The following is a 15,933-nucleotide window of genomic DNA, read 5'->3' as shown; positions in this document are numbered from 1 at the left end:
TGGCACGTTAACAAACTCTTCCTACTCCCTGGTTATCGATCATACAACATACAACCTTAATTACACCAGTTTGGTCCTTCACTACATACTTATATTAACATTATTTCTTCACAATAGTGATATCTAATGCAAAAAATACTGTTAAGGAAGAAATAAAATAAGAACAGAATTAGCAAAAAATTACAAGTTATGTACAGATTAAAATAAATTCCCTCCGGAAGAGAAACAGTTCTTTTATTATTTTCAGTTGGCCCCTGGGGAATAATTTAAAGGCAGGGCTGGGGGCGTCCCACTGCCCCTCGCAGACCGGTGCCTCCTGACAGTGCCGGGTCCTGGGCCGTGTCTGCCCAGGGGCTTTGTGCAAATACATGGACAATTAGGCAGGGTTAGGCAGCTGGTGGGCCGCGTTACAGGGCTGATCCCCCGGCAGTGACTGTCCCTGTTGCTGCAAGTGGCAGCCTAAGCCTTCCAGAGCTCTCGTGCTCGCTGCTGGCCCAGGGCTGACCATGGCTGTGTGGCTCCTGGCAGCTCCTCCAGCCCCTTCTCAGGCTCTGGGCTTCCACTGCAATAGGGGGATGCCGCAGGGGCCAGGACCAGGGAGGTCAGCTAACAAGGGATGTGCATTCACCAGACCACACAGGAGCTCCGTGCGCGCTTTTCCCTGGAGCAGGTGATGTGGAGGGCTGGCAGAGCCCTGGTATGGGACTGGCTCTTGGCTGCTGAGCCCAGCACCTTCTCCCACGGCAAAGGGGAGCTTACAGTACAGGATGGCTGCAGAGTCAGGAACTGCCAAGTGACGTGGTGCCACACTGGGCATGAACGCTGCAGAGCTGGGAATGTTCACCCGCCAGTTTTGACCACACTGTTGTGCAGGTTCCCATAAATATTCTTGCATAAATACCTATTTTTGGCTATAATGTCAGCCCCGCCCAGCCCCCCCCCCCCCCCCCCCCCCCCAAACCAGCACCCAAAACCAAAAGGTGAAGGCCAGCAATTTCCCGTGAGTTGTGGAAGTCCACCAGCCTCTGAGCAGAAGCAAACACTCCTGGGGTCCAGCATGAGGGGCACCAGCACTCAGGGTCCTGTGTCCAGCCCAAGTGGTGCCCAGGTGCCCTGGTGGTGCTCAGCACACCAGCCTCACTCAGCCAGCTTCAGGAGCAGCAGCAGTGTAGTCTGGCATGGTGGTAATAATTAATGCATGTGGCTTGTAAACAAGTTCAGTCACATCCTGTGCTTCTCCAGGGGGTCCTGCACTGAGGGCACTGCTGGCGGCGGCCGGACCTAGTGCTCCGTCCACTGCAGCTCCCCTGGGGGCAGCGGGGGCCTGGTGGGCACCTGGGCTGGCACAGCTGGAAGGGAAGCAGGGGCACGAGCTCAGCCCTCGCGGTCTGCACCACTGGCTGCAGGCGTGGGGTCAGCAGGCGTGAGCACAGGGACCCCAGCGTCCCCGCACAGCGGCTGTGTGTGTGCTGGGACCCCCCCAGCGTCAGCACTCAGCACTTCAGCAGGGTGGTGCTGAGCCCGGGGCTCACCTTGCCGGCAGGTCGGGCCCATGTACCCGTGGAGGCAGCGGCATTGCCCGTTCCGAGCGCTGCACTGGGAGCTGCGGGCAGCGCAGGTGCAGCCAAGTGCGCAGTCGGGGCCGTACTTGTTCGCTGGGCACTCTGTGTGGACACAGGCGCTCAGGCTGCGGCAGGCTCAGCCTGAGTGTCAGTGGCACTGAGTGTCAGTGGCACTGACACTCCCCACCAAGCCACGCACAGGGCTTGCCGTGGTGGTGGCATGAAAGGCAAGGCGGCGAGCTTTTTGCCTCAACCTCCTCCCAGCCTGCTGCCAGGCTCTGCTGATTAGGAACAGCAGCACTTGCCGAGCCCAGTGGGGTGCTCCTGCTGCACTGGATCCTCAGCCTTTTGACATTAGTTAGTTAATGCAAGAGGACTGTAGGCTGGGGCAAGTTTGTGTTCAAATCTGGCTATAACAGAGGCTGAAGGAGTGAATACCTTTGTTCAGATGCCTTCTTACTTTCCAAGAGGATGCACACCAAATAGAAAGGGCTCGTCCATGAGACTTCAGCTCCAACAAGAGGGTGCTTGCATCCATCTTAGGCCTGTCCTTCTGTCTGCTGGCAATGCCCCAATGCATTTTCCCCCTCTCACCTTCCCAAGCTGCAGATAACCTCACCTGAGCCGCACTTAGGGCCAGTTTTCCCCGGGGGACAGAGGCAGCGCCCCGTGGCTGGGTCGCAGGTCACATTTCCTAAGCAGTCACAGAGCTGCTGGCATCCCTCCCCGTACGTTCCTTCCTCGCAGCCTGTTTGGGGAGAAGAGAGGGGGCAGGCACGTGCTGCCCGCCTGCGCCAGGGGCTGCTGCTCGTGCGGGGGGCACGGCGGGCGGTCAGTACCTGCCTGGCAGCGCTGGCCACGCACACCCCCGGGGCAGCGGCAGCGGCCGGTGGCGGGGTCGCAGGCAGCGCCGTGCTCGCAGTCGCAGCGCTGCTGGCAGCCGGCCCCGTGGAAACCCGGGGGACAACCTGGGGGGAGCGGGGTGAGAGCTCGTTAGTGAGCACAGACATGGGCTCGGCTGTAGATGGCCTCTGCAGCAAAGCCTTTGGATGGAAGCAGTGAGCTGTTCTCTTTGAGATGTGCCAACTTGCTCGGGTGGCCGGCAGGCTGCACGGTGCTGAGCGTTCCCAGCTGAGCAGCACCCTGCAGCCCACGGCCTCGCACCCAAAGAGCAGGAGTGGGGTTCCTTGGAAGCACTCCGGGAGAGCTTGCTGTGAACACAGAGGGAGGAAAGGAAAGGCAGGGCAAGTCCCCCCCCACCTTCACCCCAGAGCCCTGTTCTGCAGACCACCCTCAGAAACCACCTTGGCGGAGCTGCAGGTGGTCCCCTGCTGCATCAGATCCCCCCGCTGCCGCTCACCGTGCTCGCAGAGGGGCCCGTAGTGTCCCGGGGGGCAGCGGCAGGTGCCCGTCGTGGGGTCACAGGTGGCGTTGTGCTGGCAGGCGCAGTGCAGCTGGCAGTCGGCCCCGTACCTTCCCGGCGGGCACGCTGCAGGGGGCATCGGGGCGGCTCAGAGGGGCCAGCAGGCACACTGAGCCAGCGCGAGGTGCTGAGCCAGCTCAGTGGTTCCCAGCTGGCACAGGACAATGCTTGCAGAGCTGGGTTACCTAATTCACAGGATTTCCCAGTCCATCCGAGCCCGCAGGAGCAGGACCCGTCGGTGGCATTGCACAGCCCCCCGTTTTGGCAGGAGCAGGTCTGCTGGCAGCCCACCCCATAGCGCTGCTCCTGGCAGCCTGTGGGACCAAGGGACAGCGGTGGGCACACGGGCAGCAGCACCCGGAGGGAGGCAGAGGTGTCGGGGCAGGGAAATCAGTTCCTGCTTGGGATATTTCCCCTTTCAGCTTGCGTTTACCTTGCTCACAAGTGGGACCGACTTTTCCTGGTGGGCAAAGGCAGGCTCCGGTGACGTGATGGCAAGTGGCACCTTCGCCACAGACACACGCGTGCACACAGTCTTTGCCGTAGCGACCGGTGGGACAGGCTGGCAGGAGAAAGACCTGTAACTGCCTTCATCAAACCCATGGGCCATGTTTGCAGGCCAAAAGGGCAAGACTTGGCCGTGATGCACGCGCTGAGCAGTGGGGCAGCCAGGGCAGGCAGGAGGGTTTTCAGTCCCTGGGGCTTGTGCACAGGGGGACTGGCCGGGCGGGGAAAGAGCTTTTACATTTCCTTCTGCTGGAGAAGGAGAGAGGTGGCAATACACGGCTGGCATGATGCAAATCCTGATGTGCCATGCCTTTCACATTGACAAAATCATTTCAGCATAAAACGGAGTAAAAAAATGTTTCCATGGCTAAGACAGACAGCAAATGAGATCAGTTGCGCTCCCACAGCACCACGCACATGAAGCAGCCTCTGTACTGAAGCACTGCTGGCCGTGTGGGGTGAGACGAGGCGTTTTTCTCCTGCAGGTGGGCCAGTGCAGGAGTCCGTCACTGCACCACCACTTGCCGCCTGCTGAGGCAGCCCCTGGGGTCTCCCATTGCCCCCCCGGGCACTCACCGATGCTGCAGTCAGCGCCGATGTAGCCTGGCGGGCAGTGGCACGTCCCCGCGGTGCGTTCACACCGAGCCCCGTTCTGGCACTCGCATGGCCGCTCGCAGCTGGGCCCGTACCAGCCTGCAGGGCACTCTGCACAACAACAGAAACATTCGCACTGGTGCCTGGCAGGGCGAGAGCAAAGCACAGGCACTACAAGAAACGCACCGCAAGGGGTTGTGCTGGGCAGGGCGGTGCTCCGAGGTGCCTGCTGTGCAGCAGGGCACAAAGCTGACCCAGCAAAGCACCTCTGAGCAGCCCTGGGGCAACCGTGGCCAGCCCCACAGGGACCCCACGAAGCACAGGGCAGGATGGGGTGGCCTCACCCAGCTGGCAGGCCGGCCCGTGGTAGCCTGGGGCGCAGACGCAGGCGCCGGTGACGGGGTGGCAGTCCTGGGTGGCTCCCGCGCACTGGCAGCGCTGGCCGCAGCTCTCCCCAAAGGTGCCGGGCGGGCAGGCTGTGTGAGAGAGGACAGTAAGGCAACACAGGCACAGTTAGCGCCCCACCTGCCCCAATGGGCTTGGGCTTTTTTTTTTTTTTTTTCTGTTTTTAAAGCCAGGATTTAAACAGCCTCCCATGGCAGCAGAGGTTTTCTGCCACACGGAAAGCAAAGGGAGGTGGTGCTTAGCATGCAAACGGCTCCCCGATTCCAGGAACCTTTTGCAATGCCAGCCCTACCCTACCCTGGTCGTATTCCTGCAAACCTCCATCCCACCATACAAAGACATCGCCAATACACCCCCGTCCCCCAGCGAGGAATGTGCTCACATGCTTCCGTCTCTTCCAGACTTGCTTGTACCCACAGGAGCCCATTTTAAAACTGGTTTATCGCTAATCCTCTGGACAAATACATGGCTCTGATTTCCCGCTTGGCTCCTTGTACTTCGCTAAATTCTGTGGGCACGCACCCAGCTGCCAAAATGGGAGTTGCTCTTTGGCAAAGCTCACTGGTGGTGTTTTTTTCTCTCTCTTTTTTTTTTTTTTTTAAGATTATTTTAAGTATCAATTGCACAACCCGTCATGCTCCCCAGGCCCGTCAGACGTTCACTCCCTTCCTACGTTTCTCGCATCCGGCTCCCGTGAATCCCGGTGGGCAGACACAGCGGCCGCTGACGTGGTCGCAGGGTGCTCCTGGGGGGCAGGCGCAGCGGCCGGCACAGCTCTTCCCGAAGGACCCAGGCAGGCAGGCTGCGGGGACACGGGGGGATGCCAGGCTCACAACTGGATCGCGAGTTAATGCCTAGAAGCATCAGCTCAGAGGCCCCAGTGCAAAATTTTACTAAAGGTTTAGTGTGATGCAGCGCCGGCCTTCTGAGAAACATCCGAGACCGTTTCCTCCTGAATAAAGGAGCTAGGATGCTGTGTGCTGACAGGGAAGAAGCTCCTCTCCATGCCAGGAGCTGGGGTTGCTGTGGGAGCCCTGGGTGTGTGGGGCGATGCCGCTCTCACCTTTCTCGCAGCGCCGGCCCCTCCAGCCGCGGGGACACTCACAAGCACCCGTGATGTGGTGGCACGGCACCTTGTCCCCACAGTCACAGCGCTCCTTGCAGCGGGCCCCGAACAGCCCCTCCGGACAAGCTTAGGGATGCAAACACAGGAGAGACGACAAGTCAGGCACCAGGGGACAGTGAGGGGCATCAGCCAGCAGGATGCACCCAAGGAAGGGAAATCTTGAGCCAAGCAAACTGCTTTTTGTGCACTCTTACACCTAAATCAGTGTGAAAGTCTCTTTTTAATCACACCAAATGTTTGGGAAGTGTTATGGCTAGCACTGTTTAAGGACAGTTGGGTGCCAGCCATACACTGTCAATAGCAGCTGCGATCGATCGTTTGGTTTTGCTGCTGCTTCTGTCGGCACAGGAGGACCCGGTGCCTAAAGCACTGCAGAACAGCGTTTCTGCAGTACCAGCGTCTTCCAGAAGTCAGCACTACAGGTGCAAAAATCTGTGAACTCAGTTTTCACTTCTGTTTCATGAATGAATACAAAAAAAAAAAAAATCAGTGATTCCCCGTACAACTGTCAAAACTGGCTGCTTGTTCCTGCAAGGGCTGAGTTTGCATAGGTGGCTGTGGTGAGAGTAGGGCTGCATGGCACGCAGCAGGCAGGCATTTGCACGGTCATGCATTTTGAAATGTGGCTCATTAGGAGGCCAAAGAGAGGATTTGAACTTTTTTTTTTTTTTTTTTTTTTAAAGAATCATATAATTGGGAATGGGCTTTTTTATTCATTTGTATTTGAAATAAAGTCTAAAAGTATGACTGAAGGCGAATTTGGTGTCCACCCCAAACCATGGCACCCTCACTAGTTATAACACCCACCTCGAACACCAACACGCACCCCAAAACCCCAACAACCACCCCAAAACCCCAACATGCACCCCCAACCCCCCCCCCCCCCCCCCCCCCCCCCCCGGGGGGCGCCGAACCCCCCCCCTCAGGTCTGCCCCTCGCAGCACCCCAGGTGCCAGCCCCCTCACCGCAGCCCCCCGGCGCTCCCCCTGCAGCCCCCACTCACGGCTCTCGCAGGCGGTGCCGGTCCAGCCGGCGGGGCAGAGGCAGTGCCCGCGGTGGTCGCAGAGCCCCCCGTGCTGGCAGGCGCAGCGCTGCTCGCAGCCGGCCCCGTGCCGCCCCTCGGCGCAGGCTGGGAGAGAGCACAGGGCAGAGCCGTCACGCTGTGCACATTGTCCCTTCAACGCCAGTCCCAGTGGGACCGGCTGGTGGTGGAACCCATCCCTTGATGCTGCTGGTTGTGTCCTTACCCAGCTCGCAGGCCAGCCCGGTCCAGCCCACGGGGCAGGCACAGTGTCCCGTGGCGGGGTCGCACGTCCCCCCATTCTGGCACAGGCAGCGCTCGTGGCAGTGTGTCCCGTAGAAACCCTGCGGGCATGCTGAGGGGAAACCAAGGCAAAACCCAAGTCAGAAAACAGCCCTGACTGCATGCCAAAGGCAAACCCCAGCCTTCCGAGTGGTAGGTGGGCATGAAATGAAGCCGCTGCTGCTTGCGATGAGCCAGGAATTGAGCTAGCAGCCCATTTCTAGCTAGTACCAAGCCTGCCTAGCTCCCCATGTAAAGCCATTTGGTATTTTAACCTGCTCAGGTAGGAGGCATTGAAGATGGGCCTAGGTAGAAACGGGACTGAAAAACCCCTAAACCTGAAGCCAAACCCCAAACATGCCCTTCTTACCCCAAAACAGCGCCTGGCTGAGTAATTGAAGGCAGGAGGAAGCCTGTGGCTAGAGGTAAGAGCTGTAATTAAACCAGACTGGGCACCGCTGGAAAAAACAGCCCACGCTGCAGGGCCGGGGCTCGGCCTCCAAACCCCATGCTTTCAGTGCCATGGTGGTGCGGGGAGCTGTGCTCCTCGTCCCGCGGGAGGCTCGCAGCCTGGGGTTTTGTTGTTGCCTGCCCTGCTGCAATTAGTGCGAGCTGGGAGGTCCCAAAGGGGGACGTGCTGCAGCACTGCCGGCCCTGCTCTGGAGCAGGTAAGGGGAGGAAGAAGGCAAGTTCTAGGAACTGTGCTCCTGTTTCTGGGGAGTTTGTTAGAGACAAAGCTGGTGTAAAAACACTGAATTTAAATACCCCAGTGGTCTGCCTGATCTCTCAGAGCTGTCTTATCTGGGGTGGAGGCAAATACAGGACCCACAAACTGCTGGGTGAGCTCAGCAGCCATGAGAGGTGCTGAGCGGCAGAACCTCACCTTCCAGACCTTAATAGTGCTGGTACTTGGCAGCAAAAAAAGCCATTTAAACACATGAGTAACTGCTCTCACGTACAATTTCACTGAGCTCTGCCTGAAGGCATTGCTGACAGGATGATGTCCAGCACCCTGGGTGGAGGCGACCTCTTGTCTCTGTCTTGTGAAAGCATCAGTGAGGGTTGCACTAGGTATGGTCTTGCTTGCAGTCTTGCCTTGCTATCACCTGCCTCTGCTTTTTGTAGCTGCTACTCCACTGAAAGCTCCAGCCCCCGCAGAGAAATGGCACTTTATCACCCATGGGCAGGGCGAGGACGTGGCCCCAGGAGCGTTACCTTGCTGGCATGTGGGCCCCATCCACCCGGCCGCACACAGGCACCGGCCGCTGACGTGGTCGCAGGTGGCATTGTTGGAGCAGCTGCATGGCTGGCTGCAGTCCTCGCCATACCTGTCCTCCTGGCATGCTTCAGGGGATCAGAAGTAGGCACAAGAGTTAATACTGGTATGAACTACAGCATCATGGCTCCTATTTATGGTCCCACTTGTCTGGGGGAAGAACCAGAGACCGGCTGACCAAAGCGGGCAGTGGCTGCCTTGGGCTGCTTGTGTGGCTGGGATTTATGGTGTTACACGGAGAAATAACTTGTGTGTGGCTGACATTCAAAGAGCCAGACACACACAGGCACTGTGTTATCCTTAACATTACCACAGTTACCTGCTATTGAACCGTTCTGCCAGGTGCCTGAACCCTTGCTATGTTCAGGATGTGCTCAGCCCCCCAAACAGGGGACTTCTGCCAAAAGAGCCCCCCGAGGATCTTCTTCAGGTAAACACCAGGTAACTCAGGCCCAAAGCACCCTTGAATTGTTTTAGTCTGCAAAGCTTGGCTACGGTGTGTAAGAACAGAGCCCCTTCTGAGATCTTTGGCATCCCCTCCCTGAGACCTAGCGGATGCAGCACAAGGACATCGCCCATCCTGGCACTCGGACTTCTGGGCACACGTGAAAACAGCTGCAGGAGTGACAACAGCTCAGCCAGCATCTCAGTGCCTCCCTCAGGGCCTGGGATAATGCGAAGTTATGTAGGGCACGGGATGGTGGGGGGCACCCTCTCCGTTTGGCAGGGCTATTCTTAGCACAAACATACAATCAAAAGGACACGAACTAGAACATCCCTCTGAGAGTGAAGCCAGCAGGGTGGCGGGGGGCTGCTATGTCTGCTGACAATCTCCTTCCTCCCTTGCAGAAAGATTTAAATGCGGTTCTTAATGCCCTGAGCACAAGCGACTGCATTAATTCTTCACGCCTGATGCCAGAACAGCAGCAAAGCTGCATGCGTCCTGCAAAAAATGTGTCCACTTTTTTTTCCACTTTTTTTTTTTTTTTTTCCCTCTCACCTTTGGGTCATCAGTGCCAACACTTCATGAAAAAAAATGCAGAATTTTCTGTGCAGTGAGAATTTTTTCCAGGGTGTTTATCTTTGGTTGTGTACTTTTGTCAGCAGTTTCAACTAAACACACGCACACAGGAAACGTGTGTGCACAAGCACACACACGCACAAGCGTATTTGTAGCTGAGGCAGTCAGCGAGGCCGCGCGAGGCCACACACACTGCGGCCTGCACAGCTCCAGGCTCCTCTCTGACATTGCTCTGGGTGAGGAGCAAAGCTATTTCCTACTGATGGACACGTTGACCCTAATGTTCAAGAGCTGCATCACCGCATTTATGCTTCTTGGTCGAAATACTTCTGTGCCACACAGAATTAACTTCCACACAGAGACAAAGACCTGACCCTCTGCTCTTGGTGCTCTAGCAGTGCAGGGGAAGGCCAGGGCTCCATGTTCAGGGCCATGGGGACACTTACTGTGGCTGTGGGACACTTACTGTGGCCATGGGACACTTACTGTGGCCGCAGCGGGGACCGGTCCAGCCAGGAGGGCAGCGGCACTGCCCCGTGACGTGGTCACAGCTGGCTCCGTTCAGGCATTCACAGGCTTCCCGACACTCGATGCCATAAAATCCATCTGGGCAGGCTGTGGAAAACACAAGAGAAAAGTCTCAGAAGGCCTCCATGCAGAAGTCCAGCACCAGGAGAGCTCCTGGTGAGGCGCAGCGCACCAAGACCGGGTATGCATACACACAGGCAGCCGTGCACGCCCTCCTTGTCTATGTTTGGTCAGTCTTTATTTTCTTTTTTTTCTTTTCCCCCCCCCAGACCTTTTCCCTTCAGAACTAGAAGCAAAAACTTGTGGGCATGCGGCCTTCCCTGTCACCACCCTGCTGCCTCCCCTGTGCCATGAGGGGGTCCCAGGGGGATCACAGCAAGGGGACTGGGGTCTGTGGGAGCCTCCAGCAGCTCGCAGCCCCTGGGGTAGGTACGTACGGTGCTCGCAGAAGGTCCCCAGCCAGCCCGAGCTGCATGTGCATGCCCCGCTGACGTGGTCGCACGCAGCCCCGTGCTCGCACTGACACTGGAGTCGGCAGCTGGCCCCGAACCATCCTTCCGGGCACCCTAGGAGGCAGAAGCAAAAGGCATTGAGGAGCCCAGCCCTGCTGGGAGCTGTGCTAAGCTGGGAGCTCAGGCTGGGAATGGGATGACAATATCTGGACACTGCTTTTCTAAAATCAAGGGGCTCCTCACAGCTGTGTGCCCACAGCACCCAGCCACCCACCGGCACAGCACCACGGAAAGCCGCGGGGATTGCCTTTCTGCACCCAAGTGCCTCCGGCAGCACCCACCCAACACCTCCCCAAAACCCCAAAACCCAAACCCGTGCCCTATGCCCCGGCCAGGGCAGCTCGCTGGCTGCACTCACGCTTCTCGCAGCGGACACCGGTGTATCCGGCATCGCAGGCGCAGCGCCCCGTCACCGCGTCGCAGCTCCCGTCGCTGCTGCTGCAGTTGCAGGCGTTGGCACAGCTGGGGCCCCAGCGACCCCCGTCACAAGCTACAACAGGAGGGAGCATGGCCTCAGTGCCACCCCTCGTGCAGCCCCTCGGTGGGCAAGGGCATGGGGACAGCTCTTCTCCCCCCTCGGGGTTTTATCCCATTGCTTAAAACAGAAGGCAGAAGGGCTAATAAAGGGCTAACGGGGCTGTGGGTCTGCTGCAGATGCTGTGGGGACTGAGGGAGTGATGCTGCACAAGTGTGGGATTGCAGTGATTGACCCTTGGTGTCCCCTAGAAGCGATGAGCAGTGAGCAGAGGGCACCGTACCTCTCTGGCAGTCGTGGCCCGTCCAGCCGGGTGCGCAGCTGCACGTCCCCGTCACAGGATGGCAATGTCCCTCGTTCCCACAGCTGCAGCTCAGCTGGCAGGCCGGGCCGTACCAGCCGGGCGGACACACTGCCAAGGCAGAGACATGAACCGCAAACCTGCTGTGAGCCTGGGGCACGGCACTTGCTGCCACCACCCCAGCACTCAGCACCATGACCCCAGCACTCACCGTCCTGGCAGCGGCTGCCGGTGAAGCCCGGAGGACACACGCACGCTCCCGTGGCGGGGTCACAGCTGCCGTTGTTGGCACATTCAGGACACAGCTCCTGGCAGCCGAGGCCCCAGTGGCCTTCGGGGCAGGCTGAAGCAGGGGCAGAGGGAGCACGGGCAGCTCAGCACCTGCACTGAGCAGCGTGGGAGCTGCCAGCAGACGCCGTGCTGGATTCCTCCACCCAGCAGCACGGCAGGACCACGGCGTGGTCCCAGCACCCCGAAAGCATGCCAGGAGAGGTGCTGCTAACCAAGGCGCAGGGGGCTAGAACCTACAGCAGCGGGGCAAGGGTGAAACGGCCGGTTTCTTGTGCACGGCGGTGGGTTCCCTGTCTTGTTCATGCCCAGGCTTTATGCAACGCCCGTGCTTTGGTTTGGGAGCACATGGCTGGGAGTAAGGACAACACTGTCCCGTTTGTTTTATAAACAGCACGGGAGTCCTAAGTGCTGGTCTGACCTCACGCCAGGGTTCTCACGTCAGTTTTGGATTCGCATCTACTGCTGGGGAGCCACAACTGCTCCTTGCTAGGAAATGGTGTTTCTGGCCAAGCGCCCTCAGAGCGGTTGTCACACTGCTAGCAAGCACGCTGCTCCACGCTTCCAGGAGCCGCACTCAGCTGCGCAGGAGACACAGACTGCTAGAACTGATAAGGGCAGGGCAGGACGCCTTGTCTAAGTGCTGCGGGGCCTGGAGTCAGCTCAGACTGCATGGTGAGCACTGTGCACACGTGCTTTTGTTGCTCAGTCGAACTATTATGAGCAGGACATCCATACAGGACTAATAACTTCCAGCTGCTGTAATGCTATATAAGAGCGTAAAAGTTTTTAATTTAAAATTCTCTCGTTTTCCAGCAGTTGAAGGATAATTCGGTGAAGGCAATTAAAAAATCCACAGCTGTAAAGGAAGATTCCTTGCCTATGTTAAGGACTGCAACAACTGAAAATATCTTCATCTTTTTCATTGTACTTTGTTTGCTTCCTTGCTTGTGCTGCCTTCAGCTCCAACAACAGAGCCAAGCTAGCTGAGGCTATTGTTTAAGACTTACCATCAAAAGCTGCATTTTTTCTAACTTTCCATGGAGTTGGTCCTAATCACATTAGACGTTTTTAAAACAAATTTTACCAGAAGAAAAACAACAGCCCTACACCTGAGCCCCAGGCTCAGCGCCTTGGCTCCTGTCGCCTCCTCACCTTGGGCACAGTCGTGTCCTGTCCAGCCCGCTGAGCACACGCACTCCCCGGTGGCACGGTCGCAGGGCGCCCCGTTGCAGGAGCAGGGCAGCAGGCAGCCAGCTCCAAACCTGCCTTCCGGACACTCTGCATTGCAAACAGCAGCAGGAGAACCGTGGGTTACTGAGATGTGGTTGTGGAGGGAACATTCACAGGCAGACAGTGGTCAGAAGCCCTGGGTGATGTGAGAGATCCGCTCCCCAGCCCCTGACCGAGGCTCTCAGAGTTGAGGGACACTGGTGAAAAGCACTAAAGAAGAAGCATCCTCACCCAAGGGAGGAGTAAGCACATTTCCTTCTTGCTGCTCCCAGTGCTAGAGTGATGCTGCTGGCAGGAGAAAGCTGTGTTTGCTTTCTGTGCCCAGCGATACAGTGATAGCAGCTAAACACATGCAGGCTGAGGGTCTAAGGCCCAGAGATGCTGAAAACCTAGCTGAGCCCCCCAGAGCACTCCATGCTTGCAGTCCTTTTTGCTTTCTGAAGCCAATGTTTCAAAAGGTTCTGGCAGATACAAATGCACCAGCATTCATAATTAATGGAGGAAAAAGCACACTAGCTTGTAGATTTCAAGTGACACAGTGGAGTTTTTGTTATTCCTGCTCTGTGCTAATTGATGGCAGATGTTTGTCTTCACTCTTTAATCATTTCCAGATCCGAACAACAGCCAAAAGCCTACTATTTCTATACAAATATTTGTGTTATTTCCTGTGACTCCCCCCTACAGGCTCTAGCTCCTTTCTTATTCTTTTTAAAAATATCCCTGGCCGGACGCGCCGAGCCCTGGCGAGCTGCGGCTGCACGGGCACCAAGCGTCCCGCCACGTGGAGGACCAGGACTGGGGGCTTCCCGGGTTGCTGCAGGGCTGCCAGCATCTCCCCTCCTTCCTCCGGCCATGCTCTGCAGAGGGAAAGCCTGTCTATGGAAGGGGTGGCATTAATTGGTGCAGGATTCACCTGCAGCACCGTCGCTGTGCCTGTCTGTGTTGCACGTCAGGCTCTGCAGCAAGGCCAACGAGCCCAGAAGGAGGACCAAGACCAACCCTGCCTTCATCAGGGCCAGGCAGCTTGGGCAGGGAGGCTCCTGCACCTCATCCCTCCCCATTGCACACTCAGCTGCAGAGTGCTTCATTTCTGCCACTTCTTTTCTTAAACCAGAAGCCAAGCTACTCCATTCCTCAGTATGAGGACATTAGGGAGGGAGAGCAGACTGCAGGCATGTGGCCTAGCAAAAGAAACAGTTCACCGTCATTTGCTTTGAACAAAGAACAGAGAACCAAGATTGATGTTACCAGAAGTAAAACTTGTTTTGTTTCCTCGGAACTGCTGGTGACAATCTGTAGCTTTTGGTCTGACCAACAGAACAGCTATGTTCTATCAGCTATGGTGTTGTGCAAGATAATTGCATGCTCGTAACTTCATTAGGGTAATAGTTATAATTTCTGAGTTGGGTGTGGATGGAATGTTTGGGCAAATGTAAGTCAGTGCAGAAACTCCTGGGACGCTCGTATCAAAATGCAGATGCCGAACACCAGCTCCTGGATGCAATGAGTCTTCTCTGAGTGCAGCATGTCAGATGCTACAAACGTCCAGCTTTGCACATTTTTGGTTGGATCCCACCAGCTGAAGTGTGATTGAGAAGGAGGGAACCTCACAAGATGAGAGCACGGTTTTCAGTGGCTGCTCAGCTCCAAGGCTGGCACAAGCCATTCTTTTCCAGGAACTGTGTTTGTGCTTTGTAATCATCACCTCAACTTTCACACCAACGACTCACTGCCTTTAGGTACACTCAAACACCTTCGCAGGAAGAAAATTGAGCTTTCTGACAGCCCACCTATCTCTCAGGATCTTAAGAATCTGCTCCCTCCGTGCTATACTGCACGCCCAGAGCTGTGTAGTTCAGTTATCACACTGCCAACTGGCCTTCATGTGACGAGTAGAGAGCTGCTCTGGAGGGTTTATACGGAGACAGAAGTTTAAATACAAATATGAATGAAGAATAAAATTTTCTTTCACACTTACAGATCAAATAGAACTTCAATACGGGATAGTGATCAGAACGGAAAATATGATACCGTTCTCCTGGGGACTGATTGCCTGGAGGCAAAAAGACATCAAAGGGAGGGAAAAAAAGATAGCTAGATAACTATCACCTTCATCTGCAAAAGCAGAGATGCCCAAGTGGCAGGATAAAGTGAGACCTTGTTCTTTTCTGAATAAGGATCATTATGCCTGAGAATTCCTGTTTCCCTGCTCTTCAGAGATCACAGGGTTTTCATAAAGACCTGCGAGTGGCAGCTCTTGTGTCATCTGAAGCCATTTCAAATTTCCACTCACTAGATCTGGGCTAGGAGGTCTGAAAGTCCAGGAGGAAATGTGGAAGTCCTTTCATGTTGTTTTGCAAAGGAACAGTTTGTGTGTGGGAGGAACACTGGGTGTACACAGCTCCTTGAGAGCATGCAGGCTGGGGAACCTCGGAGTGCTCCAGCAAGAAGCAGGAGCTTGGGACACGGGCGGCGTGAGAGACAAAACCCCTCCAGCTGAGCTTCTGGAAGTCAGAAAACCTTCGGAGAAGGAAGGAAGAAGTAAACAGGAGCTAAGCACTGGGTCCCTGTGGCAGTGTGTGTGTCACAGCACAGCAGCGACCACCCGAAGCCAGGAGAGCATCGCTAGTCCAGCAGCAGCACCTCCTCTGAGCATCATCACACAAAAAGAAGCTTACGTTTGCCTTGCAGGGCCCTGCTCTTCACATGGCCTTACCTTGGTCGCAGTTGTCCCCATGGTAGCCCTGGGGACATTCCTTCTTGCACTCTCCGGTGACGTGGTCACAGGGCACTTCTGGGGAGCAGCTGCATTTCTTCCTGCAGCCATCTCCATAGTAGCCAGGGTCACATTCTGTTAACAAGGAGAGTGAAAAGAAAAGGTCTGGTGTTAGAGGCTGGGAGAGGCAGCAGCACTGCACAGCACCCTGCTGAGCCAGCAGCTGGGCACAGCTCCAGCACCTGCTTTTACTGCCAGGATCACTTCCCTCTGATAACAACCTTTGCTCCTAATTGAAGCAGCAAGAGGCAAAAAGGTCTTAGGAGGATGGTAAGCGAGCTGAGCTTTTCCCGAAGGAAATCAGTTAGGTGAAAAGAGGCTGCAGGAGGAAGGAGAGGGATGACAGTGAGTGCTCTTGGACAACTCACCCTTCTCGCACTGTGTGCCATGGTAGCCAGGCTTGCATCGGCAGGAGCCGTCCCTCTTGTCGCAGTCCTGCGTGTTCTGCTGCATACACTGGCACTCCTCGGAGCAGCCGGGGCCGAAGGCCCACTTGGGGCAAGCTGGGTAGGGAGGAGGAGGAAAGCAAGTGACCCGGGAGGCCAGATAACACAGAGAGGGGACAGAACCCTTGCCACTACCCAGCACTGACCCTTCCCAGGG

At 56.5% G+C, this 15,933-nt stretch overlaps 1 protein-coding gene across 3 annotated transcripts in view; it reads right to left on the bottom strand.

The window, feature by feature from the left end:
- Positions 1-1,001: 1,001 nt before the first annotated feature.
- MEGF6 (multiple EGF like domains 6) overlaps positions 1,002-15,933 on the bottom strand; it is a 77,203-nt gene continuing 62,271 nt past the window's right edge. For all 3 annotated transcript variants that reach the window (XM_035344703.1, XM_035344704.1, XM_035344705.1), the window contains 22 exons: positions 15,699-15,833; positions 15,271-15,405; positions 12,477-12,602; positions 11,245-11,376; positions 11,016-11,144; positions 10,616-10,747; positions 10,183-10,311; positions 9,704-9,832; positions 8,136-8,264; positions 6,865-6,993; positions 6,621-6,746; positions 5,555-5,683; positions 5,165-5,293; positions 4,431-4,562; positions 4,069-4,197; positions 3,419-3,547; positions 3,171-3,299; positions 2,923-3,051; positions 2,402-2,530; positions 2,182-2,310; positions 1,533-1,664; positions 1,002-1,349 (listed from right to left, as the gene is read on the bottom strand). In XM_035344703.1, coding sequence (XP_035200594.1) covers positions 1,282-1,349; positions 1,533-1,664; positions 2,182-2,310; positions 2,402-2,530; positions 2,923-3,051; positions 3,171-3,299; positions 3,419-3,547; positions 4,069-4,197; positions 4,431-4,562; positions 5,165-5,293; positions 5,555-5,683; positions 6,621-6,746; positions 6,865-6,993; positions 8,136-8,264; positions 9,704-9,832; positions 10,183-10,311; positions 10,616-10,747; positions 11,016-11,144; positions 11,245-11,376; positions 12,477-12,602; positions 15,271-15,405; positions 15,699-15,833 — 2,795 coding nt within the window. In that variant the 3' untranslated portion in view covers positions 1,002-1,281. The remainder of the gene's footprint in view (positions 1,350-1,532; positions 1,665-2,181; positions 2,311-2,401; positions 2,531-2,922; positions 3,052-3,170; positions 3,300-3,418; positions 3,548-4,068; positions 4,198-4,430; positions 4,563-5,164; positions 5,294-5,554; positions 5,684-6,620; positions 6,747-6,864; positions 6,994-8,135; positions 8,265-9,703; positions 9,833-10,182; positions 10,312-10,615; positions 10,748-11,015; positions 11,145-11,244; positions 11,377-12,476; positions 12,603-15,270; positions 15,406-15,698; positions 15,834-15,933) is intronic.

Source organism: Oxyura jamaicensis, chromosome 21 (genome assembly GCF_011077185.1).
Source record: "Oxyura jamaicensis isolate SHBP4307 breed ruddy duck chromosome 21, BPBGC_Ojam_1.0, whole genome shotgun sequence".
Classification (NCBI taxonomy): domain Eukaryota; kingdom Metazoa; phylum Chordata; class Aves; order Anseriformes; family Anatidae; genus Oxyura; species Oxyura jamaicensis.
Note: the sequence above shows the minus strand (reverse complement) of the source record. Positions and strands in the feature narration are given on the sequence as shown.